General features: G+C 36.8%; 1 protein-coding gene across 1 annotated transcript in view; it reads right to left on the bottom strand.

The window, feature by feature from the left end:
• The window catches only part of LOC150076547 (uncharacterized), a 247321-nt gene that overhangs the window by 171554 nt on the left and 47777 nt on the right, over window positions 1-27990 (bottom strand). Inside the window, exon 2 of the mRNA XM_090387087.1 lies at window positions 17168-18465. Within this exon, the coding sequence (XP_090243213.1) occupies window positions 17168-18400 (1233 nt within the window). The 5' untranslated portion in view covers window positions 18401-18465. The remainder of the gene's footprint in view (window positions 1-17167; window positions 18466-27990) is intronic.

Genomic DNA, 27990 nt, shown 5'->3' with positions numbered 1-27990 from the left:
CATACAATTCTTTTTACTACGGTTCGCCGAGATAAACTTATATTCTCAAATTTGTGTTTAATGTCAGGACGTATAATTCCACAAGCTTCAGTCATACATTCTTTACTGTAGTCTCCAACAGAAAAAAGCCATTCTTGTTGCTTTTTTGCAATTATATGAGAAATAACAAAACTTGCCTCTACAGTAGCTTCTTGTTCCTTAGTTAGCCACGTAAACACATTTTGTTGTCTAGATAAATTTTGGATCAATCCAGCAGTTTTCTTTCTCGCTTCCGGAGTTAAATTGGCACCATATTCGGAATGTTTAGTAGTGAAATGTCTTTTAATATTGTACTCTTTCAGTACAATATTACTGACACTCTCCCGGCAGATGAGACAAATAGTCTCATTATTTATGTTAGCAAAAAAATATTTTCCACTCTTCATTGAAGACACGATGCTCTGGTTGAATTTTTCGTTTTTTATTCATTTTTAAAAGGGCATAAATATTATTTTTATCGTTACTAGCACCAAGATGATAACCAAAAAACTAACTGTGGGATGACCGTCAGAGAAAACAGATTGGAACTGTGGCCAGTCAACAGTCCTATCCTATTACTCCAGCACCGCAGCAAAGCTGTTGTCTGTTAACGTAGTTTCGCACGGTTAGTTTATAATCGCAAATTATACCGTTATAAAAGCGCTTGTTGGCTCGCTCCGGTTCACTAACAATTTCGAATTCTATCTCAATTTGAACAATACAGAGATGATAAAACAATTTACAAATCGACAAATTCTATAATGTATTACATATACAAATTTATTTTTCAAAAAGGCGTCGCAAAAGGCATAAAATAAATAAACCTTTTTTGAAAATACAATTAAAGCTCGCGGGCGCACATAAATCAGGGGCGGGCCGCATGCGGCCACGGGCCATCACATTAAAGGTACCTATTATCTAGATCAGGCCTGGGCCTGATCTAGATAATAGGTACCTTTGATGTGATCTGATTAACGTGTTTAAGGCTTTGAAGTCTCGAGCACACTCAATGCTGACGGAATTCTTGCTCAGACTACGTACGCATTCAAATATAAAAAAGATGGATGATTGCTGGAACAAGCTTCCATCCATTGTTGTGGAAGTGGATAGTTTGAATAAATTCAAGGTAGAACTAGACAAATTGAAGGGGATGGATAGGTGAAACCAGATGGTTTTTTTTTTTTTTTTTTGGCGGATGCTGTATGAGCATGCTTCCTTGCATCATTTGTAACCCCCCCCCCCATATTAATACTAACTAAGACAGATTGAATGTACATAGCTTTTTCTTGAGGAGATAAGAAAAAGGAAATAAGAAAAAGCAATATGTAGTGGTAGAAGTAAGAGAAAAGAAATCGGGTTGGTATTATTGTGAGACAAACTCCAGAAAACCAGAATTGTAAGATTTTGAATGTTTAAAATATATCACACACTAAACTCACACAAATAATTAACATTTAAATGACTAAAGTCCTTTTAAAGTATTTTAAAAAAGTATTTTATTTTACCATGCAGTTCTATACATTTTAGCTCATGAAAATTCAAACAAATAATTTTTGAACATCATATTTCAATTTTTTTTATTTTAGAGCTGGACTGCATGGGGAAGAGAGCAAAAATAATTCTGGACTGCAAAGGAAGAAGAATAGCACACCAATTATATGGTAATTCTCCCTGCTGACAGCATATACTATATGTGCTATGAAGTAGCGTGCAGAGCTAGTATGAACTGTCAAAAGATAGTATAAGCTGTCAATTACTGATGTTAGTGAACTGGCCTTTACAAGTAGGATTATACAAACCACAGGTTCCGCACCTCACTAAAAAAAAAAGGTAGAATCTTGCCTTTCTTAAACTCAATAGCAAATTTTATGCAAGGGGTTCTCTTTCTAACACTGACAAATACATCACTGATATATCTCCTCCACATATACTGTAGAATGAATGAAGTAAAGTACAAAGCGGTCGTGATTTACATGTGGGTTGCATTCCTGGAACACATGATTTGCACAAACAAAGATTTACACAAATTAAGACCTGTTATTCCCTAAAAATACATTAAAATTTGGGGTGGAGGATGCATTCCACAAAAGCATAAATTTACACCAACGTATTTTTGACTTATTTTATGCAGATTAATTAAAATTAATAAAAAAAATTTATAGTTAACATAAGATAAAAAGTAAATTTTTAACGGAAATTAACATGTATGCGAAAAATATTGTGGAAAAAATGGGTAACCTGTAAATTAAAAAAAACGTGAATTAAATAAGCATGTGAACAAAAAAACAAATCAAGAAATTAAAATGCAAAATATTAGACTTTACCTTAAATCTAGAAGGACTTCACTCACTGCGATCTTTTGATTTCTTGAATTAGCGGTCAATTTTATAAGCATTTTTTGTTGTTTTTTGACCCTGCATGAACATAAAGCGTGTAATTTTAATTTTTATGTGTATAATAAGATTTATATATTATTATTACCTAAATTATAAGGTCATGTTATTTCAAAATCGCACAAAATAAGACCATATAAATCACGACCGCACTGTAGCTTCTGCAAAGGCCCCATTACCAAATTTGCAATATTCGTGGTGACTAGTGGTTAGTCCAAAATCCTGTTTATACAGAATATCCTGGTATGTGAGGGTAGCATTACTGAGACAAAAATTAGGCCCTCATAAAACCAGAAATGAAAAGCTTGGTTCAAATGTGTTCCAGTTCCAGCTGTGTAGAAATATAACAACAGATGAGACCATGATGTGGTCATCCTGGTGACAAGTTTCTGTATTTGTTGAGCAAAGGTATAGACAGACCAGGCTTGAGCTAGATGTACATAGAATTTCTCCAAAAGGATATTTTCACTGGGGGTGCCAATACATGAAATTATAGACCATCAGGGAATCCAAGTCTGGTGAGTTTTGGGCATCCCATAGAACTGATCTAGATGACAACCTAAGGCAAGCAATTTTTAAGAGACAACATGCTCTATTTTCTTTACATCCAATTATTTAGGTAGGGAATTTACCTTATTTTTCATACTCACCAAAAGGCTGTTACAGGGCAACTTATATGTGTTCCAGTCTTGCAAACATTCCACTCTCTTCCATTGCGGTAGATCTCTCTCTCTCTCTCTCTCTCTCTCTCTCTCTCTCTCTCTGTTTAATACTACAGTTCTCCATATCTTGTCATAAGGGAGAATTAGTCCAGCATTAGTCCGGGGCAGGATGTTGTTTTCTGTTGAAGATTTAGGTTAGAAAAGTGGGGAGATTATCAATAACCCTTCAAAATAATCCTCAATGCTTTCTTGACACCCACAGGATCTGCAAAATAGGGAGCTATATGGGATTTAAGGCAAACTTGCTTACAAGACTAAGAACTCCCAACTTTCTGGGAGTAAACATTTGCCACTTAAATTAAGAACAAAAATCTTCCTGTTATTCCTTCCACTTTTCTACACTGAATTCTCTATTGTTCTAAAAGGCATCGAAATATCTGTATTTGTTTAGTCCTGAGATTTCTCGTTACAGTAGGCACTCTGTTTATTCAAATGGTTATAAATGACTGAAAGTTCATTGGGAAGACAATCCCTAAAGAAATTAGAAACTCTCACCTGTTCATATTTGATAGGCCTCAATTCTGCAAGTACTTCCCTAATCTGCAATTTAAAAATACACTTTTGGAATCCCACCGTGGCTCTATAAAAATGATCATACCGAAACAGCATTTTGTTATGGAAGTCTTTAGGAATTCATCATCCTTTTACATCAATAAGAAAATGTGGAATGCTATCTGTACCTGCTGCATGCTAAATAAAGTTTCTGTAGCGGACTGGAGGCTTGCCATACTTCTGGGCTACAAGATATATGAAGATGTTGGAAAAACTCTGAGGACAGGGACAGAATATGTGCTTGAAATTCTAACTACACCAATCAAATTAAGAAAAGGCAAAAATTTATTTTAAAAAAAATTTTTAAATATTTATATTATTTTAATTTTACATATATTTACAATAAAATAAATTGTATTCTAAAACCATGGATACAAAAATACTAAAAACACATCATTATTATTCGTGATATCTTAAACAAATTATTAAAACCATGGTGGCTTTCGACAAATAAATTTGGTCTTTATCAATCACACAATTCGGGAATAACTGACTCCCTAAATAGCTATTAGGCCAGAGTATCATGGTTAGCATGTGATGACTAGCCAAAGCAAATGCAGTGAAGAATGCACCGAAGAGACTAGGCTCCACAGAACTTAGTCTCTTTGAGAAGTGGTCCCACACTGCCGCTCCACTCCTCCAGTAAGGGAAGGGGCATTTTAATACTTGTCAGTTTGTATCCTGCACCGAAGAAACACTAATTTTTATATTTGTATCTTCTTATATTTACAATCTATTTATACTTTTATATTTATAATCTAAAACCATGAATCTCTTCATTTTTTTTTTTTTTTTGTGGAAATAGGTTAAATAGTTCTTAAACTATTTAACCTATTTAAACTAGAAATTCATAGGTATACCATCAAAATACTCATAAATTTGCATATATGGTTAATATTATTTTAGGCTAGTTGTATATGAGAAAATTTTTTTTCATTTCCATGAAGAGGTGTTAGAAAATAATGCCTGGTAAAGTGGAAGGAGGACTCCAAAATGTTGTGCCCAACTCAGTTTCTTCAGTGGGTTTTCAAATTGATTAGTGCATGTTCTAGGACTGCTGTCTTTGAACATGTAGCATATCAATCCCCCAATGCCAAAATCACTTTCATCTGATTTTGCCTGACTTAGTCTGTGATTGACTAAGTTATTCTTAGTCATTTGGATAAAAGCAATATTAGTAAAGCAAAAATGAAGCTGAAAGACTGTGTGGGAAATTAGAAAACTACAATCCATACTGCAGGGTTAGCAGACTCTGCAATCACCTGTAATTTCTGGCAAGGGGCACACATCAGTGGTGTGGATGAGGTAAAGAATCAACAAGGTCATTGCTTAGTTATATATCTAATGTACTCCCAGAATCCTCTGGGAGTACAATAGATATATAACTTCCAGTTAGGAAACTGCAGTTAATAATTACTCAACATAAAGAATTCCACTCTGAACATAATAGGAAGTGGAGTGATTGAATTTACAGGTGCAATGTCTGTGATTCAAGCAATTCCATATTTAGGTAGTCTGTGGTCCTAGTGCATGTATTTTTAAAGGCTCTTCAATGTCACAAAGGTTCCCCCCAGACCAGCAGTTATCCCACTTCCTTCCTCCCCTGCTTCGGCCTTGGTACAACTATGCCACTGCATGAATCCCAGTAATCCAGCTTTGGATAAAAGCAATTTTAGTAAAGCAAAAATGAAGCTGAAAGACTGTATGGGCAATTAGAAAACTACTATCCATACTGCAGGATTGGCAATGTAATTAAGCAATCACTTGTAATTTCTGGCAAGGGGCACACATCAGTGGTGTGGGTGAGGTAAAGAATCAACAAGGTCATTGCTTGAGGCACTTTAGACAACAACAGACCAAATATTAATGCATATTCTCTTTATTTTTGGATCTGTTGTTGAATAAGGAAAAATCATGCTAAACCAGATGATGCAAGAGACGGGAGGAGAAAAAGGAAGGTTATGATAGCCACTAGTGTCAGCTATTTGTCTTTCCCATTTATATTGAAATCTGCAAGAATGGGGTGGAAAATAACCATTGTAATCATACTGGCTAATGATCACATGATACTTTTTTGCTAATAAATATTTAAGGAGACTGCCATACTCAGAAACTGCACAGCTGACATGGACAAAATTCTTTTTTTTAAGAAAGCTGCTGTGGCTTCAGTATATTATTGTGCTGTATGTACAGTTCATTTTTATTATAAATAATGCTGATATATTTTTAGCAGTTTTGTAACCATGGTTTTAAAATATAATTATTTTTGGAAATATATATTATATATATATATATATGCAGTTTTTTAATGTATAGTTTTAATATAATAAATTTTTGCCCTTTGTAGTTTTGTACAGTGCATTTTTAGTATTTTAAGCATGTATATCAGAATGGACCCATGTTTCTGATATCCCCATTACATCAACAGTCATTCATTTAACCAGTATATCAAATTCATCAAATTTATTAACTTTTTACTTCCAGTATTAAAGAATATATTACAGAATTGACTATGGCATGTTCAAAGCTGTCTGTGAAGTGCAGTTCCCTCTAAAAGATCACAGTAGTGCAGCAGACAATTCCTCTGTGTATCCTTGATGCAGGAAAAGTAAAGTAAATCAGGAATCCAACTTAATGCCTAGAGCTTTTTCACATGCATCTGGCTGCAATACCAGAAGCAGAAGGCACTAGTCCAACATGAAGTAATTCTGGCTGACTCAATTGTCAGAGTAATAGAGAATACACCACATTTCCAAATGTAAATGGACCCTTTATTCATAATACAGTATATCTAATAATGTGTCCATCTACCTTTGGCCTTAATTACACTGTTGGTAAAAGGGTTTCAATGAAATTAAGGTTGGGACTCTAGGCTATGCATTTAATCATTTAAAATTACTATAGGCTATGCAGTATAACATAATCCACAGTAATGTTGAAACAGAAAAGTCGCTCTCCCAATACTACTCCCACAGTACGGAAAGAGTCGAATTGCCAGAATGTCACATGGTCAAAATCAATCATTTTTCCAAAAGTGACAATTATCCTGGTCCAAACCATGAATACAAGCAAACAGGAGGTGGCAGCACTTCTACCAACCTTTACAGGTGGGACAATGACGCTCTAGTAATAAACATTCTCCAAGCATCTGCCATGATGCCTGGAGAATAACCTAAACATGATCATCAGATTGGAAACCCACATACTGTGATAAATCACAGTATATGGCTATAAAATTTTTCTTCATCTAATTTAATTTAATTTAATTTAATTAGGCAACCATACCATAGAATGGAAGGTGCACTTTCCTTTCTTAAAATTTTTATAGCCCATAACTTAGTTTTAAACCCATAATCCCTGTAAGTTATTAGAATCCTATAACCAATATGTATGTGGTAAAACTCTCCACCAGTTAAGCGGATTACTATGAGGTGAGTGCTAAAAATTAAGCTAAGCTATACATACGATCTAGATGCAAAAGCCTTAAACACATCAATCAGATCTCCTTGCAGGCACCTGGTTTCCAGATACTGCAATTTACAGAATTAATCTTTCTTAGTATGAGCACCATTTTGCTCGCAGCCCCACTAATAAAGTCATTGCTCTTCTCTGCACTCATTCCAACAGATCCATATCCTTCCTAAAATATCTTAAAGACTTTGATGCAGTCATCAATATGTAGTCTTATATGATGGCATAATCACTTCCTTATCCCTGTATCATTGACAGAACTTTGGAGTTGTCCTAGCAGCCTATCTGAACAGAAAAGGCTGCTTTTTTTTTTTTTTTTTTTTTTTTTAAGAATGGCTAGGTTCAAACAGAAAAGGTCAAAACAATATATTTACTGATGATACTGAAGCAGTTTAAGGTTTTTTAAAAACCTTAAACTTAGCTGTTGGTGGGAGGGGAGGTTTGTTTTTGTTTGTTTAGAGATTTATTAGGCTCATCGGCAACTATGGCCATAGTGCACCGTGGAAGGGAAGGAGTTAATACACTAATTGTGATTAACCTTATGCTGCTCGCTGCTGCAAAACAGAAAAATTAAATTTTTCTGTTTTGCTTTTTTTTTTTTAAATTTGTAAATGAAATCAAATCCTTTCATGTACTGCACCTTTTCCCACCAATATTCTCTAACTGGTTATATTTTAACTCTAACTGTATTTCTGCTTTCATTCCGATACACTATACTATAAATTACAAGACAATTTTCTGTCTGGTATTTAACAGACACCAGCTAAGCAAAAATATCTTTCTTCCTTCTAGGAAATTCCCATTCCCATGGCATCTACGAGATACCAGAGACAGGCATCTAATCTAGCCACAGCTTTTATTTCATTTGCTGAAATGCGAACAGCACAGAAAAATACCAGACATTTGTGTTGCTTTTGGCAGACACCACACGAGTGTTTGTATTTCAATCCAGGGTATGAGCGACCTCGGAAATTCGAAAAAATATGATAAAAGATACCTTTATTATTATTATTAGTTTTGCTTGTTTATGTTCTTTCAATATTTTTCAATTGTTTAGAGCATTATAATTAATAGATTACCATTTTCAATGGTAATCTATTAATTATAATGCTTATTAATTATTTGTTATAATTTATAATTAAAACAAAAAGTGGTATCTCACAGACAGTACACAAGAATCTTTGTTAAACTGAGGATGCAAGTGATGGAAGATTAAAAGCACAGATAGATTAGATTCTTGAACTGCTTTAAACTCTCCCACTGGGCATATGCTGACTTTGAAATTAGTAGGGAATGTATTGTCTACTAGAGTTCATGGTCCACTAAAGCTAACCTAACATCCAATAGAAAATTCCTGGAGAAAGCACTGCCATAAGTAATCATACATGATAAGGTTACAACAAATATAAAAGACCTTTAAATGTTTGTATGATAATGCTAAGAGTGCAGTTAACAAAACTGATGAGAAGTGCTAATTAAGTCTACAAACATAGGCATAATAAGAATAATAGAAACATGGCATCATTCTGATATACAGGGTGCAGTACTTGAATATGGTAAATACAATGTATACAGGAAGGACAAACATGACCAGAAGGGAACAAGAAGTTATGCTTTTAACTGCCAAGCAAGGTGGGCATATCCAGTAAAGCTATACTGAACCAGTCTGGTGCAATATGAGCTTTGGGAAAACAAAATGAGTAGGAGTAAGTATGCAATATGCAAAAGAAAAAAAAAGTCTAATGAACATTTCTAGACAAAGAGACGAAGCTCACAAATCATGTCTTATTATGGTGAGGGGAGGGTTAATTTACCAGAAATGGACTGAAACTTGTGGGTTGGCTGCTTACCTAGTGCCCAGATATTTCTGGATTTAGCATTAATAGAGGCATATGATGCAAGAAAACAAGCTTATATAGCACCAGCCGAAAAAAAAAAAAAAAAAACCCTACCCGTTTCATCCATCCATTCACTCCAAAAGTTTGTCTAGTTCAGCCTTGAATTTATTTAAGCTGTCAACTTCCACAATAACAGATTTGCTGTATGATGGCTTTCTATTTCAGAACGTTAGAGATAACAAGGAAAAGAAATATTCTGCGTCTGATTATCAATAAGGATTCATGACATTAGCATTAGATGTAGGAAAGCAAGCTTATATAGCATCGGCCAAAAAATAAAAAATAAATAAAAAATAAAATAAAACCCCTTCCCATTTCACCCATCCATTCACTCCAAATGTTTGTCTAGCTCTGTCTTAAACTTATTTAAGATGCTGACCTCCACTACAACAGATGGAAGTGTGTTCCAACTATCAACCACCCGGTGGCTAAAGGCCAATTTCTGCACATCTACGCTACAATTGTCTTTCCTCAATTTGAATTTATACCCCCTCAGGTGAGTAATCTGAACAGGAGGAAGATTGCCATTAGCACTGAGCTTACTTAATCCATTCAAGGCCTTATACATCTCAATTAGGTGCATAGTCTCCAGAAGCTGCAATTTGCAGAACTTAAGCCTTTCTTGGTAACACCAACTCTTTATTCCGCTCACCAATCCCGTTGTCCTTCTCTGTACTCATTCCAGCAGCTTGACATCTTTCCTAAAATTAGGCCTACAGACCTGTCAGGCCACACCTCAAGGTGTGGCCTGACCACTGCCTTATACAAGGGGACAATCATCCCCCTTTTCCTGCTAGCCAAATTCTTGTATACCATTGACAAGACACCATGAGCTACTCTTGCAGACCATCTGCACTGTTCAGAAAACTTCATATCTGACTGCACAATTACCCCTAGGTCTTTTTAATTCTCCACCACCCTGAGTGTAGTACCACCCAGTTGATATGTTACTCTGGGGTTACTGTTACCCATATGCAGTGTTTACATTTGTCCATGTTAAACTTCAGTTGCCACCTCTCAGCCCATCTGCACAACTTTTCCAGATCCTGTTGCAGGAGGGTACTATCATTACTGTCATTAACAACCCTGCCAACCTTGTATCATCTGCAAACTTATACATTAACCCTGATATACCTCATCAATATCATTGATAAATACTGAAAACAACAATGGAACCAAAACCGAATCCTGGGGGATTCCACTAATAACATTAGTCCATCAAAAGCAGTGTCCATTGATAACCACTGTCCGACATCTCCCACTGTCTGTCTTCTCCCATCCCTTTATCCATTGCAGCAACTTACCCTTAATGCCAGACTGCTTCAATTTGTATAGCAGTCTTCCATGTACAACGGTACCAAAAGCTTTCCTGAAATCCAAGTATATGATATCAAAATTATTTTTTGCATCCAGTTCCTTTGTGACCACATTGCAGTATCCAATCAAATTGGTCAGACAAGACTTCCACTTAACAAACCCATGCTGTGTCTGAAGTTAAATTAACAGATCTATAATTATTTGTGTCACTCTTTGAATCCCCTTTGTGAATTGGGAGTACATTTGCACATCTCCAGTCCATGGGGACCTCCCCTGAATCTAAGGATGCTCTCATAATTATAGGTAAGGGTTTGCTAACTTCCCTAGCATCCTGCTTCAATATAACTGGATAGATTCCATCCACCCCAAGTGCCTTTTTTTTTTTATGTTTAACTTGAACAATTTGTCCTCCACTTTGCTCTCAGTTATTACAAAATCCCTTAGCTCCCTGTTAGAGTTTGATAAACTTCTGGCATTTCCCTCCTCGAATAACTCTTCATGTGTGAATGTAGATGCAAAATACTCATTCACTTTATCAGCTACTTGTGCAAGATCACCAATAGTTGAACTATCTACATTAAGGGGGACCAATCTGATTCATCCCTTTCCTTCTAGAGTTTACATAAGTAAAGAACTCTTTGCTATTTTTCTTTGCATCCTTTGTCAGAGATTTCTCGTAATCTGCCTTTGCTTGCCTAACCTCCTTTATGACTTGATTAGACTAGCTTATATCTGCCATAGGCAGATATAAGCTAGTCTAATCAAGTTAACTAAATTAGCTAAATCAACTAAATTTAGTCTAATCAACTAAATTAGCTTATATCTGCCATAGGCAGATATAAGCTAATTTAGTGTCACCTGATAATTTATATGAATCCCATGCATTTCTCTTCTCTGCCACGAGCCTCATTAATTCATCTGACATCCATTTAGGCCTAAACCTTGAACAGTATTTCCTAGTTGGTATGAAAAGCCTAGATCCTACATCCTCTGAAATACTGCAAAAATACCGCACCCTACAAGATTAAGTCCCGGAAGGCTTCCCATTTAGAATTCACCGTTGGTAACATCATCAGTTGATTCCACTGTATAGAAGTTAAAAATATGTTAACAAGTTTCAAATTAAGGAATCACTGGCAAGCAGTAGTCATCATCATCATCATCAGCCATTTTCAATCCACTGCAGGATGAAGGCCTCTCCAGCAACTTTCCAGTTCCTTCTGTTTTGAGCACTGGCCATCCATTTACTACTCAAAAACTCATGAATTTCATCTATCCATCTCCGCCTTTGTCTTCCAGGTTTTCTTCTAGCTCCTCTTGGGTACCATTCTGTTATTTTCTTAGTCCATCTGTCATCATGTCTTCGAGCTATGTGTCCTGCCCAAGACCATTTTAGTTCTTTAGTTTTGATAAGAATGTCCTTTACTTGAGTTTGCTGCCTAATCCATGTGTTTCTCTTCTTATCTAACAGTCTGATTCCCAATATAATTCGTTCCATTCTTCGCTGTGTAGTTCTTAGCTTCTCTTCCATTCTTTTGGTGAGTGCCCAAGTTTCACTTCCATAAGTCATGGTGGGGAGTATACATTGATTCATTATTTTACGTTTCAGACAAACTGGGATATTGCTCTTCAGTATGTGACTATATTTCCTGAATGCTATCCATCCAAAATTTATTCTTCTCTTGACTTCCAGGCCATTTATCATTATTACAGCTAATAACTTGTCCCAGATAAGTATATGACTCCACCTTTTCAATTACTGCTCCTTCAATCATTATTTCCCTTTCCGTGGCATACTTGTTCATCATTACTTTTGTTTTAGCCATATTCATCTTTAGTCCAAAATCCTTACTAACTGTGCATAACTGATTAAGATTTTCCTCTAATTCTTTGGGATCGTGGCTTATGACCACAATGTCATCTGCAAATCGTAAATGGTTTAGGTACTCTCCGTTCACATTGACTCCTTTCTGCGACCAGTCTAATCTTCTGAAAGCTTCCTCAAGGGCAGCAGTAAACAGCTTCGGAGATATTGTGTCTCCTTGTCGAACTCCTTTCTCGATTTTAATGTATGGAGTCAAATGCCTTTTCATAATCCACAAATGCCAGGCATAATGGTGTTTTATATTCATTTGCTTTCTCCAATAGCTGTGATATTACGTGAAGGTGATCCATAGTTGAGAATCCTGTCCTAAAGCCAGCTTGCTCTTTCGGTTGATTCTCATCAAGTATTCTTTCTAATCTGTTAGTAATGACCCTTGTGAACAACTTGTAGATATGGGATAACAAACTAATTGGTCTATAATTTCCAATTTCTGATTTATCTCCTTTCTTATGCAGCAAAACTATGATTGCATTATTCCACAGCTTAGGCATCTCACCTTTTCTAATGCACTTTGTGAAGAGCCTTGCCAGTTTTTGTGTTATGTCTCTTCCTCCCAATTTTAACAACTCTACAGTAACTTCATCTTCCCCCGGGGCTTTCCGATTCTTCATTTTCTTCAATGCATGTTCTACCTCATCAGGAAGAATATCGGGTATGTCGTATGTGTTGCTACTTTGCAATCCATCTTCCCCACTGCTGGTATCATTCCCTCGCTCCTTAGCAGTAGTCATAGTGTATTAAAGTAGGCTCTATCTAAACAAATAAATATTGTCAAAGAAAAAGGGAAGGGTTTGTTTTCATAAGGATGATGGGGGACCAGTAACCTTAGACATATTTAAATCCTTTTTTGCAGGACAAAATGGTAACTTTAAGAAACCTTTATCTAAACCTTGGTTTCTCAATAATTTGCTAAGACTGTTCAAGATAAGAACATGGCATATCCCAACTGTCTTGTATCAAAATCTAACTTAATTTTCTGCCTATAATAAAGCTTGCAACAGTTGTAAAAAAAAAAGTAATCAATCAATCCAAACTTGATTTTGAATAGGCTAAGAGTAAGAAACTTACTTCTTAATTAACTGGTAGTTGGAACATCTGGTCTCTAGATAAAACTACTGGCCACAATTTCTGTCCATATTTGCATGCCTATTACAACTGGATGGTTCTATCACAATTGGCTTGTATCAAAATCTTTAACTTCATTTTCTGCATATACTAAAGCTTGCAGCAGTTGTAAAAAAAAAAAAAAAAAAAAAAAAAGTAATTAATCAATCCAAACTTGGTTTTGAGTAAGTGCTATAAGAGTAGGAAACTTGCTTCTTATCTAAATGGTAGTCAGAACTTCTGGTCTCTGACTCAAAAACTAATGCCCATAATTTCTGTCCATATTTGCATGTGCCTATTACAACCAGATAGTTCTATTCATCCTCAGCTAAAGATAAAGCTGGCTTAATAGCATTCCACTTTCCTCTACTTCATCGAAAATTCTGTAAATCACCTCCTACTATAACAAACACATTTCATAGAATTTCTCCTGTGGCTTTCCAAACACAAGGACATTAGAAGAATTGCAAACATCTTTGATAGTAAGAATTTTCCTAATGATATTTCTTCACTCATTGTCAAAACCTGTGTTCCAGAGAGTGCTCCTTTTACAGCCACAGTTTTCAACCTTCCAACATGAAAGTTGAAAACTGTCACCATTCACAGTGAGTCGTAGTCCAGCAACAAACAGGAAAATTACAGAAACTCATTCCACATGTCAAGAGGATACTTGGAAGGACAGTGACGACAATTTCATCAGACATCTCTAAAAATCATGAAGCATTTAAGGCATCAACAAGGGTTGAGGTAAGTATGAACTTTACATATGGAGCTTCCACAACTCCATGAGAGAGTTGTGTTCCATGAGAGAGCAGAGCTTTTTTCTTTTTTTTCTTTAGTTAGTTGTTGGCACATCAGCTTCTGTGGCCATATTGCACCTCCCAAGGTTTTTGCATTTTGTACTCTGATCCAAGCCCGAGGCGGGATTCGAACCCGCGACCTTTGGCTTGCCAGGCAGGCACTTTACCCACCCGGCTAGCCCGGTCGGCTAGAGAGAGCAGAGCTACATAAGCAAGACATCACTGACTACAATAAATGGTCACAACTTACTTGGTCCAACAAACGTGTAGCTGGTCCACAGAGCAATGGAAATTGGTTTTGCAGTGATGAATCTCTCTTCATCCTGTTCAATCAAATGGGCAGATGTGGAGAAGGTTTGTTAGTGGAGTGCAGTGCCAATAATGAAGGTTATATTTACCACTCCCTCCCAATAATGATGGGAGGGAGTGGTAACCTGAATTTCAGGGAAGAGAAAATCAGGTTGTAACGAGACAAGTGTATAAATGTTTTTTGTGATCACACTGAAAAATAAATGCTATATTCATACTTATTTCTTACCCCCCCCCCTTATTTTGTGAATTACTGACCCCGCCCCTTATATTTTGCATGGAGAAAGGTTTCACACAATCACTTCACTGATTGATGGTGGTTAAACTGACAAAATCCCAATGTCAAGTACCTTTCAGAACCTCTTTCACAATAAGTAAGGACTGAGTAAGCATTTTGAAAAGATAGTCTTCCAGGCTACTTATTTTTTTTTTAGATATGGGCAATAATGGATAAAATAAATAAAGAACTTTATGGCAAAACCAATAATACAACATATCCAGTAAAATATCAACAAAAGCTGAAGGCTGGGGGTTTTCCTTATATTCTTAACATGAAGGTATATCAGGCTTAGTGTCGAAGTTTGCAGATGATACAAAGGTTGGCAGGGTTGTTAATGACAGTGGCAGTGTGCTACTACTGCAACAGGATCTAGATAATTTGGGCAGATGGTCTAAGAACTGGCAACTGAAGTTTAACCTTGACAAATGCAAAGTACTGCATATGGGTAGAAGTAACCCCAGAGAAATGTACCAACTGTGTGGACAGTGGCAGTGTGCTACTGCAACAGGATCTAGATAATTTGGGCAGATGGTCTAAGAAGTGGCAACTGAAGTTTAACCTTGACAAATGCAAAGTACTGCTTATGGGTAGAAGTAACCCCAGAGAAATGTACCAACTGTGTGGTACTACACTTAAGGTGGCAGAAATTGAAAAAGACCTGGGAGTAATTGTGCAGTCAGATATGAAGTTTTCTGAGCAATGCAGACAGGCTGCCAGGGCAGGTCATGGGGCTTTTGTCAATGATATATAGGAATTTTGCTAGCAGGGTAAATGAGGTGATTGTCCCTCTGTATAAGGCAATGGTCAGGCCACGCCTTGAGTACTGCATACAGGTCTGGAGGCCTCATTTTAGGAAGGATGTAGAATTTCTTGAGGGTGTACAGAGAAGGGCAACAAGATTGGTGAGAGGAATGAAGGGATCCTCTTACCAAGAGAGCCTTAAGTTCTGCAAACTGCAGTGGCTAGAGACTAAGCACCTGTGCGGTGATCTGATTGAGGTGTATAAGCCCTTGAATGGGTTGAGCACGCTGAATTCTGATGGGATGCTTCCACTTGTTCAGTTTACGAACCTAAGGGGGCATAAATTCAAATTAAGAAAAGACAGATGTAGAATAAAAGACAGATGTAGAATGTGGAAATTTGCCTTTAGCCAGCAGGTGGTTAATTGCTGGAACAAACTTCATTCTGTCTTTGTGGAAGTTGATAGGTTAAATAAATTTAAGGAGGAACTGGACAGGCATTTGGAGGGAATGGTGTGTTTTCTTTTTGTTTTTTTTTTTTTGGCTGATGCTGCATAAGCTCATACACTTGCTTTCTTGCATCACATGCCACTACTACTACTCCTATAACAAAGGCAAATAATACAGAAAGGATAAAACAAAAATGGCAAACAAGTAAAATTAAAGACCAACTTGAGATATCTGACCTTTTTAAAATAAAGTGGTAGTGTCATCAATATATACCAGAAGACAATTACAAAAGGTACTGAGCATAACAACAAATCAAGGATTAATTTGAAAGAGTAAGGGCAAGTTTCCTGGTTTTAATGAACCTTTAAATGAACCAGATTTCCTGGTTCATTTAAATTCTCCCAGTTGAGAGCTACTGATCAGCTCTTCCTTACAGACTTCACAAATCTTGGGAAGTATATATATGGAGAAGCCTTGCAAGTTGAAAGCATTACTTGCTAGCTTAGATGGCAGGTTTTGGCATGCTCCATTCAGTCATTTTCCAACCATTGTATATTTATTAATGATATTGAAGGAGGCATATCAGGCTTATTCAGTTTGCAGATGATACAAAGGTTGGCAGTGTGGTTAATTACAATAATAAAGGTATGCTAGTGCAACAGGATTTAGAAAAATTAGGCAGATGGGCTGAGAAATGGCAAATGAAGTTTAACCTTGACAAATCCAAAGTACTGCATATGGGTAGCAGTAACTTCAAAGCAACTGTGTGGTACGACACTGAAAGTAGGGGAAAACAAAAAGACTGGGGTAATTGTGCAGTCAGATATGAAGTTCTCTGAGTGTTGCAGACAGGCTGCCAGGGCAGCTCATGGAGATAAAGAGGTGATTAATCCATTATATAAGGCAAATTATATAAGGCATCCAATATAAGGCATTATATAAGGCATCCAATAAGGATGGTTGTTCCTGCTAGCTTTCATATATATATGGAATTTTGAAATTTAGGTAAAATAGATGGGTCTTTTATATGAAGCTATAGCTCTAATACTGAAACATATATCTAATTTTTGATTATCCTTATATCACATGTGAGCCACATAAACTGAAGTCTACTATCCAGATAACAACAGTGCAAATTATCATTTAAAATGAATCTAAAGATATCAAAGAGAAGTGAAATAAGCAGATATTTAGGATTTCACAATATAATTAAGCTATAATCACTCACCTCACTATGAACATCTGAATAACTTCCCTGAGCAGGATTATCTATAATATCATCAGAAGGAAATGAATGAACTGTTATAGGTGTATGATACAGGTGTTCGCTACAATCCTGATTTCCAAAAGAATCACCTTTCTGTAAAGAGCTTTCAGGAAAACTAGACAATGCTTCCTGATTATCTAGTGGTTCACATGTACTGTTTTCAAGCTTAGATATCACTTTAGAAATACCACATGCAGAAAACACTTCTGAAGATGTATTATTCTGATAAACGTCATTTGAATTTTCAATAACTTCTAACGAAGTCACCATTTTCAAATCCTCGTTAAAAATTTCTTTATATTCTCCCACTCTTTGGCTTTCTTCTGTTTCTTCATTTTCAGGAACTTTAATGGAAGAATCCACATCTGTTGTATCAAATTTAGTTAGATCTATAATATCGTTAAATATATCACTCTCTATAATGTCACTATCTAAAGCACTGCTATCTACAGCATAGAGAGGAATTCCGTTTTCAGTCAATTTTTCTTTGATTTCCACATATCCTACATCTGATATGTGAGTACTTGCAATGGGTGGTTGGTCTTGATTCTGAACATGTAGAGATGAACTTGACTTAGCTTCTACTGCTGTATCTGAGGGAGGTTCAATGCAATTTGCTTTCCTAATTTCACTTCTACAGAAAGTTCTTGTATGGTTGGAATTTTCGTTTGTGTTTTCTTGAATCAAAGTCTGCCCCAGAGATATTTCTTCAGTGTCACTAATCTTGCAATCATTCTCACAAAATGCTTCCTCATATTCTTGATTACCTCTGTTTATCTGTACCATCTCACTATGAGATTGCTTTTCCTCTAAAATACCTGCATCTTCTCTAAATGGACTTGGGGATGCCGAACTAATAGCTTCTGCACCATTATCTAGTAATGAACTTGTAACTATTACTTCTTCTGTTGACTCTTTTAATTCCTCTGATGGTACTGAACAGTCATTCAACATCACAGGCATATGTTCTGATACAGTTGTAATTGTGGTCTCTTTATAATCTGTAAATTTTGCTTCATTATTTTCAACAGACAGCTCAGAGGGACTGAAACAAATCTGACAACTTCCTGGTGTTTCAATGACTTGATGATTTCTTAATGATCTCTTCTTTCGAAACCAGAAAAATGATAGGATTGCAATTACTGCTGGAATGGCACATACCAAAAGACTGCGGGGTGTAACATGACCAGCCATGGGCCACGTTGATTAGTGTCTTCACGTTACACCACCCCAGTTGCTCGCCTGAACAAGATGGCCGTCTGTAAAAAAAAATAAGTACATCAATAATGCAAACAAATATATCTAAGAAATGCAATAAAACAAAAGGAACATTTTGCTCTCACACAGTTTTCACAAAGGGTCAACCACTTAAAAATTATTTATTTATAATGCGTTAAATCTAGTCAGACAGAATGCTGTCTGACAAAACATATTTTGGAGATGTTCTGCTATGAAAAAACATTTTAAATGTGGAGTCATCTAATATCTGCCGTTTGTTTTGCCGTTTGTTTACAGAGGGTAGTCTGTAAACAAACGGCAAAATTCTCCACTACTGCAGATCAATTCATCAATTTCTACAAATCTTTAAATGGTTATGTGGACTGATGCAGCAGATATAGTTCTTTAGAAACCTGAAAACATGCACACATTGAATTACATATTGTTATCAAATGCAAACTAAACATAAATAACTACATTTTCTATTTATATTCCACGATGACCATACAATGTCAGAGGAACTAACAACAGAGACAGACAGACAGACAGACAGACAAAGAGAGAGAGAGAGAGAGAGAGAGAGAGAGTGAGAGAGAGAGAGAGAGAGAGAGAGAATACAAAAACATCACCATATTTAGTAGCCACATGAGCTTGAACCACAGTCATTCAAACATGCATACTTCTGTACCCTAGCACCTTACTACTCAAATACAGTGACCATAAAATAGTTTTCTTTTGTTTCAGAATTGTATCATTGATGTGTTTATTCTAAATTAAATATGGGAAAACAACTTTATTAAGGGAAATATAAAATTAGGCAAAATTTAAATTTAGAAATCATAAAATCTAAAGAGTAATTAACATCAAATTCAAAAATTTCAGACCAAATGGTAAAACTGGTACAGATGACATGTAGCCCTCAACCATGCTTCCTTTTCATTGAAACATCTTATGGTGTTACACTCAGGGTAGCAGAGAATGAACGAGACCTGAGAGTAATTGTGCAGTCAGATATGTAGTTTTCTGAGCAATGCAGACACGGGTTTTGTAAATATACAGGAATTTTGCTAGCAGGGAAAAGGATGTGATTGTCCCTCTGTATAAGGCAATGATCAGGCCACGCCTTGAATACTGAGTACAGGACTGGAGGCCTCATTTTACACATGTACAGAGAAGAGTAACCAGATTGATGAGGGGAATGAAGGGATCCTCTTACCAAGAGAGGCTTAAGTTCTGCAAATTGCAGCAGCTGGAGACTAGGCACCTGCAAGGCGATCTGATTGAGATGTATAAGGAATGGATTGAGCAGGCTCAATACTAATGGGATTCTTCCTCTTGTTCACATTACAAACCTGAGGGGGGCATTGATTCAAACTGAGGAAAGACACTTGTAGAATAGATGTGTGGACGTTTGCCTGTAGCCAGCGGGTAGTTGATTGCTGGAGCAAACCTCCATCTGTTGTTGTTGTGGAAGTTGATAGCTTAAATAAATTCAAGGCAGAACTACACAAACATTTGGAATTAATGGATCAGTGAAATGGGAATGGTTTTTTTTTTTTTGGCTGATGCTGTATAAGCTTGCTTTCTTGCTCCATGTGCCTCTACTAATGCTAATATCCATCAACTGCCATGGCCATCCCATTACATAAGTAAAGAAGCATTAAATGTGATTGAACATTGTTTGACACCCTTGGGTGGCGCATTGCACACTGACAAGCAACTTTTCAGTCAATTGATGAACTAAGGTCTGCATTGCTGTAAGAATGGGATTTTTTTGCCACAGAATCTTACAGACACCCTTATACCGAGAATGGTTCACCGCTGTTAGGCCTGTTTAGCCCTTGGAGAGGATCATACACCATACTAATATCACGTGACCATATTTTGAAGCATCTTGTATTGACTTCTGCAATGTGACCTTTTTTTGTAATTCTCATACAATCCCTATAAATATACCTTGTAACTGTCCGAAGTTTCTGCCTGTCTCCTCATTTCATCGCTATTCTATGGTATACCATCATACCAAATTTTGCCCTGCTTCATCACAAGCTGCAAGAAGTTACACAATGGGCTAAGGTAAAGAAAGCCAACATGAGAATCATGGTAACCTTAGCAGACAAACTGGTTTCCCTGCATTCTCGGTTGTTGTTCCTGTTATTTGGTTTTTAGGAGCATTATTAACTAAGGTCATATTGCTCCGGGTATATGCAGTGGTCATTCCCTGACCTTTCCGCATCCTCCATATTTGGTGGCTCACGGGCTCGAACCACAGTCTAATCAAGAAGCGTGTGCTATGTACTGCTGCTCCTGCCCACCTGGCTACGGAGGCGCCGCATTCTTGGCAAACAGATGGTGCATCTTATTGGTAGCGGCAGTAGAAATTGATATCAATGTGTTGGTTAGTTTTTTCTCATTATTAAAAGCAGGTTATTGTAGTTCATGAGTGCTTTCGCTGCTGAAATTTACTTATGGGTACACCCTCCAGACTGCCTCAGCCTTAGGGTATTTATCCCCTCTTCTTCCTGTTTTAAAATAGGAAAACGACTTCTACTGCCAGTACCAATAACATGCACCATCTGTAGTTTTGCTCTTAGTTAAGAATTCACATAAAATTTAAGGCACTGAATCCAGCCAACATGGTGACCAGTGTGATACTGAGTCAGTTTAGTGTAACTTAAGCAGTGATATGTAGCCGAGTGATCAGCAGCGAGGATGCAGTAGCACACACTGAGTCTTTGAGTGGACCGCGATTCAAGTCAGTGACTGCTAAATACAATTAATGATTGTATTTATGATTTACTGTAAACTCCTCTGACCTAGTGGCCATGCCAGAATATAAACAAGAAAAGAAAAATGAGATAGGAGTATGTTATAGGCCTAATGACTGTGATAAGCACAATGAACAACTACAGAGACAATTAGAGTGGATCAGTATAATGGGGGAATTAAACTTTCCAAATATTGATTTGAACATGTGGGTTGGTGGCACACACACACAGTAGCAATGCTTTTGTGGATTTACTGGATGATTGTTTTCTACAAAGAGTGTTAAAGAGGCAACAAGAAAAAAAAAACAATACTTTTAGATCTCATTTCAGTAGACTCTTTGTGCATTGAAAACCACCAGGTGGCAATAATCACGGTGTATTGACATGGCATTTACTTAACGACGCAATTAATGTCAAGGGCAAAGGGAAGGGCTTTTGCTTTCGTAAAGGTGAGTACACAGGTCTGAGACAGTTTTTAAATTCTGGGCAAGTGAAAACAACTGATAATGTTACCAACAGTAAATTCTAAATAGACAGCATTCAGAGAGGTAATCACAGAAGCTACAAGGACTTTTATGCCAACTACGAGACTGTTCAAACCTAAACCTATAAATAGATGTCAGATGAACTGGTGCGACTCATGAGAGAGAGAAGACAAGTTAGTTAATGTAGACTGTGCATTATACTTCAGGCTTCTTTTATTTCTTTTAAATTGATTTTTTTCATTTTCTGTGATTAATATAAATGAAAAGTAAATACAGGCAATTCTCGCTTTTCCCAGGTTTAGGAGTTCTTTTTTTCAAGTATCAACAAAATCAAAAATATGAACATTAATTGCAACAAATACAGGCTAAACATTCATAAATATGGCATTTCAAACAATGCGCGTTACTATACTAATTCAAATCAAAAGGGACTATGAAGCCCAATAAGTCCTATTATTAAAATAATAATCTTAAATTATGTGAAACTATATCCAACGAATCTTAAATTATGTCCTACTAAAAAGGTATGAGGTTTTCACCCATAATTTAAGGTTACTATACTATACAATATAATACAATAAAGTACTACTTTTTAAACTTCCCACATTTAGCATTAGTAGAGGCATTTGATGCAAGAAAGCAAGCTTATGCAGCATCAGCCAAAAAAAAAAATAAAATAAAATAAAATAAATAAATAAAAAATAACCACTTCCACTTCACCCCTCTGTTCGTTCGAAATACCTGTCCAGCTGAGCCTTAAACTTATTCAGGCTATCAACCTCCACGACAAGGGATGGAAGTCTGTTCCACCAACCAACAACCCGCTGGCTAAAGGCAAATTTCCTCATGTCTATCCTACATCTGTCTTTCCTCAATTTGAATTTATGCCCTCTCAGGTGATTATTCTGAGCAAGAGGAAGAATCCCATCAGCATTGAGCATGCTCAAACCATTCAAGGCTTTATACACCTCTATCAGATCACCTCTCTGGCGCCTAGTCTCCAGACACTGTAATTTACAAAACTTAAGCCTTTCTTCATAAGAGCACCCTTTGTTCCATTCACCAATCTTGTTGCCCTTCTCTGTACTCGTTCCAGCATCTCTATATCCTTCTTGAAATGAGGCCTCCAGACCTGTATACAGTACTCTAGGTGGCCTGACCATTGCCTTATACAAGGGAATAATCACCTCCTTATCCCTGCTAGAAAAATTCCTATATATCATCGACAATACACCATGAGCTACTCTTGCAGCCCGTCTGCACTGCTCAGAAAACTTCATATCTGCCTACACAACCACCCTCAGGTCCCTTTCATTCTCTACCACTGTCAGTGTAGTACCACAGAGTTGATATGTTGCTCTGGGGTTGCTGTTTCCCATATGTAGTACTTTACATTTGTCAATGTTAAACTTCATTTGCCACCTCTCAGCCCATCTGCTCAACCTTTCCAGATCCTGTTGCAGTAGCATAGAGTCAGTAGTGTCCTTGACAACCCTGCCAACCTTTGTATCGTCTTGATATACTATCATCAATATCATTTATAAATACAGAAAACAATAATGGACCCAATACTGAACCCTGAGGGACTCCACTAATAACATTAGTCCACGATGAGCAGTGTCCATTGATTACCACTCTCTGTCTTCTCCCCCTCAACCACTCCCTTATCCATAGCAGCAATTTGCCTCCAATGCCACACTGCTCCAATTTGTGCAGCAGTCTTCCAAGTGCAACAGTATCAAAAGCCTTTCTAAGATCCAAGTATATAATATCAAAGTTATTCCCTGCATCCAGTTCTTTTGTGACTGCATCATAGTATCCAATCAAATTGGTCAGGCAAGACTTCCCCTTAACAAAACCATGCTGTGTCTAAGCTATAACTGAAGTCTTGTCCAGATGATCCTGCAGTGATACTTTGCATGCATTTGTTTGTTCAGACAGAGATAAGGAGGGAGGTCCAACTCTTAAAAATTTTGGAAAGAATTCCACATTTTACATGCAATCAAAATTGTGTTTGGAATAAACACTGTCATCAGTTTATTGATAATGTTGAAGGATTTCAAGAACCAGAAGAGACCGTACAAAATGAAACAGAAGTAATCATAATGTTGCTAACCAATTGCAGCTTCAGGTTTCTACAACTGACGTTACTGATCTGCTTCGAGTACACAATGGAGAGCTCACAATTGAAGACCTCATTGAAATGGCAAAATGTGAAGAAGCTTAGGAAGAAGGTTTAACAGCTAAAACTCCTGTTCGCTCTTTCACTCTCAAGGGGCTTTATGAAGCTTTTCAACACAGAAAAAGCAACTGAGATTTTGATTCATGAGATTCAAATTTCGAGTGTACTAGAAAGTTGCTACAGATTTAAAAAATGCTTTACATGCTATCATGAAATTTATAAATAAAAAAGAAGGCTGTCTTGGAAACAAACGACCCTTGAAGCATTTCTGTAGATGATGACTCTTTGTGCTTCCAACAAACCAATGATGAGTAATGAACAATCAACGAATGTGCATTTAGTCGGTGATGATGAAAATAAGCATTCTTTAACATTTGTATGACATAAATAATTTCTTTATTATTATAATTTGCCTGATTTTAAAAGCTATGTTTTCATTTCTTGGGATAAATAAATCATTGTTTAAGCACAAACCATTGTTTTGTTGACCTTTATTTAACATTACTATGGTCAAATTTCATTGTTTAGAACGTAACCCAAGGCGCCTCCGTAGCCAGGTGGGAAGGAGCAGCAGTGCGTAGCACACGCTTCTTGATTAGACCGGGGTTCGAGCCCGTCACCACCAAATATGGAGGATGCGGAAAGGTCAGGGAATGACCACCGCATATCCCGGAGCAATATGGCCTTAGTTGCTAATGCTCCTAACAAACAAAAAAAGTGAATCACCTAGAACGTAACCCGTTTTTAATATTGTAAAGTCGAGAACTACCTGTATAGTTATCTCATTACTAAGATTATCACTTTATAAAACACTTAAAAAACATAAAACTATAGGTTTACATTCCGTAAACTTAGCCAATTAACTACAACTGTACAATATTTATTACTCTCCTCCTATATTACTCTTTTTCTACGTCTGTTCTCCTCTCTCTCTTCTCAAGCATCATCACATTCAAAAGTCTTATTTCTTTTTTTTTTCCACACAACTTGAGAAAAGAAATATAATTTCTGTATTTCTGTTTGTCTGATTTTAATGAAATTTGGTTTGGCTCAACAAATATTTTTAACAAGTATGAAATTTTATGAAAATCACTGGGAATCTCTCTGTTACATGCGAATGGACATGATGAATATAATAAGCACTTAGCATACACATATCCAAATGTGCCTAAATGCTAAAGTAGATTACAAAAAGTCTCTGGGGAAGAATGCAAAGAAAAGCAACAAATGCTTCTTTACTTATGTAATCAATAGGAGGAAGGGTGATGAAGGGTTTAACTACTGATGATACTGCTCAGGTTGCTGACAAATTGGTATTTTGCATCTACATTTACACGAGAAATTTTTAAGGGTGGGGATGATGTAGCAGACACATTAAATTCTAAAAAGGAGCTAAATTAAGCTGCCTCCATCAAACTTCTTTGTCAGAACAACACAGTCCAGCAAGTAACTTTCTCTGGGCATCTGCCATGACCAGGTATGACCTGATTTCCACTGGTCTACAGTAAGAATGATGGGATTACACCACTTCTGATGGCATCTGGCATTAGTCAGGGTGATTAGTGGCTTGGATAGCTATATTACTGTGGTAACCCATATCATACAGTGTCCTGCACACTGTACTGGTGCTAATATGTCCCAGTGTGCGTGCGCGCTTGTGTGTGTACTGGCAACAAGGTAGACTAGCAAAGCTCTTCTGTCACATTCTGTTAGATATTTCCAAGTCATTTCATGATGGCTTCAGCACTAATCTGCCTCCATTTGTAAATCACATCACTAATTGTCAATCTAGGGATCATCAGTCCTCATTAATGGGGGTCATTAATTCCATAACTTGCAGGGGCTCACATCTGGTGAGTATGGGTTTGGCACACCCAGGGTCCTGAGCTGGATATCATTCTTCTCTTTCTTGGTGATTCGCTTTTGACTCTCTCTCTCTCTCTCTCTCTCTCTCTCTCTCTCTCTCTCTCTCTCTCTCTCTCTCTCTCTCAGTGTAACTCAGGAATGTTTTTTTGGCTGGTGCAGCATAAGCCTCAGGCTTCCTTGCACCATAAAGCTAATAATAATAAATCGTGGCATCTTGCATTCACAACTGTACCTTAAAGGCTTACAAGCATCTATATATATAAAACGCTTAGGTATGCTGCCCAAATTTTACAACTACTAATTGTTTCCAGCACCCATTCACGAGGTTCACTTCGCATGACCACCATACCAGGCATTCTTTATTAATTTTTGTACTAAAGTTTTTCAACTGAAGAAAGGCAACCTATGCCTGAAAGCTCTCAATGTATGTTTATTTTAACTGTCTTCAATTTAGTACCAGATGCAAATAATCAACAAGCCGTAATTAATGTGGAAGAGCATGACTGAATGCTGTCATGATCGAAAGGTTTCACTTGACCCACTGTCTGAGACACCTACTCTATTACGAGAGCTGCTTACAGGGGATACACGTGAAGCAAATCTCACTGCTATATCCAAACGAGGTAAATAAGCCAGGATATGGACAACTTTATATTTTCAATTCTGCTGAATCAACAACAAAAATGGCTTGAAAAACAATCAAACCAAGGGTGTATGGCCAAAGTAATGCAACAGTTGGACGAGCTGCTGCGACAAGTTAACCCATTAATTTTGTTTTCAATTTGATGTGGCCTTCAATAAAATGGTTGGTCACTCACACACTAGCAAGATTTTAAGGCAAAAAAATTTTGCCTTAAAATCTTATTAAGTCAAATAGACATAACAGAAAGATTACGTAACCACAGAAATTTCAAAAAACAGTGAATAGCACTTTATTTTTCCTTTTTGCAAACAAGCTGAAGTTTTAGTCTGATATTAGTTTTTGGAAGTTTATAACACAACTGCCAGTACATAAATTTATTTGATCTTTTGTTAGCAGATGCAATAGCATTGAAGAAATAAAACAAAAAAAAAAAAAAAACAATTCCTTGTGAAGAGAGCCCACTTTGACTTTCTTTGTGCACAAAGTAAGGGAATTCTTTGCAGTTGCAAACACTTTCTCTCACTCTCGCTCGCTCTTTCTTGAATATGTTTTACTACTGGACCTTTTTTGAACAGTTGCCAACTGTTAGGTAATTTTTTTATGTAAAAACATGAAAGAAAATTTCTGTATTGAGGTGATTATTCAAAAGAAGAAATCAATGATTTTTGTTTGTAAAAAAATTCAACCCTGACTAAAGGGGTACTTCAGTTTTGTATGCATCACTACTGTGCACAATTTAATTTTCCAAATATACAAGTGCAGCTAAAAAAGAAATAAGAAATATTTTTTAAATTGTTTATTATAAATGTGTAAAAGTCAATGTGTAGTTATTCTATGATACAATTTCAATGTTTATCCCCTTCAAAGTACTCTCTGCAATGCCTACGCAGGGCTACATTTGTGATTTCCAGGATCTAAAACAGCAGCGGAAGTCTTCAGAGAATACTGCCTTTAATTGTTACATTGTGTTCTGGATGTGTGTGCAACAATATCAAAGGCAGATATTGTTGGGATATTTTTTTTTTTGATTTGGTAGTTGTTGGCGCATCGGCTTCTGTGGCCATATTGCACCTCCCAAGGTTTTTGCAGTACTTTGATCCAAGACCGAGGCGGGAATCGAACCCGCGACCTTTGGGTTGCCGGGCAGGTACTTTACCCACTCGGCTAGCCCGGTCGGCTCTTGTTGGGATATCAGAGATGTGGTGTCACACAGATATAAGGAATGCAGAACTGGCATTTGGGATAGGCAGGATAGGAATGGAGGAGGGGTTATGCTTTTAGTTAAGAAACACAAAATCCAAGGAAGTGAAGCCAGTCAACATTGCTGGACAGTGCTGTGTCGAGTCAGTTCGGTGTGACATAAGCATTGGGAGATTGTTGTTGTTGATATTGGGTTTAAAGACACAAGGGCAAATGAGGCCAAATTGTGTCTATTCATCGTTTAATTGCATGACCCTATTCTTTATGATTGTTAAATTATATACTTTTGTATAGGCCAATACATTTTAAGTATATTAAAAGTTCTTCAATATTTGCATTGTTTCCTAGAATATGAGATAAATCAGGTGATACGTTAAGACTGGAAACTGATTGAAAAGTGTTTGACCAGATGGTTGAATGCA

The sequence above is a fragment of the Mastigoproctus giganteus genome, chromosome 13 (genome assembly GCF_048544385.1).
Source record: "Mastigoproctus giganteus isolate SK-2022 chromosome 13, ASM4854438v1, whole genome shotgun sequence".
In the NCBI taxonomy this organism is placed as follows: Eukaryota; Metazoa; Arthropoda; class Arachnida; order Uropygi; family Thelyphonidae; genus Mastigoproctus; species Mastigoproctus giganteus.
This window is presented reverse-complemented; position numbering and strand designations above follow the sequence as displayed.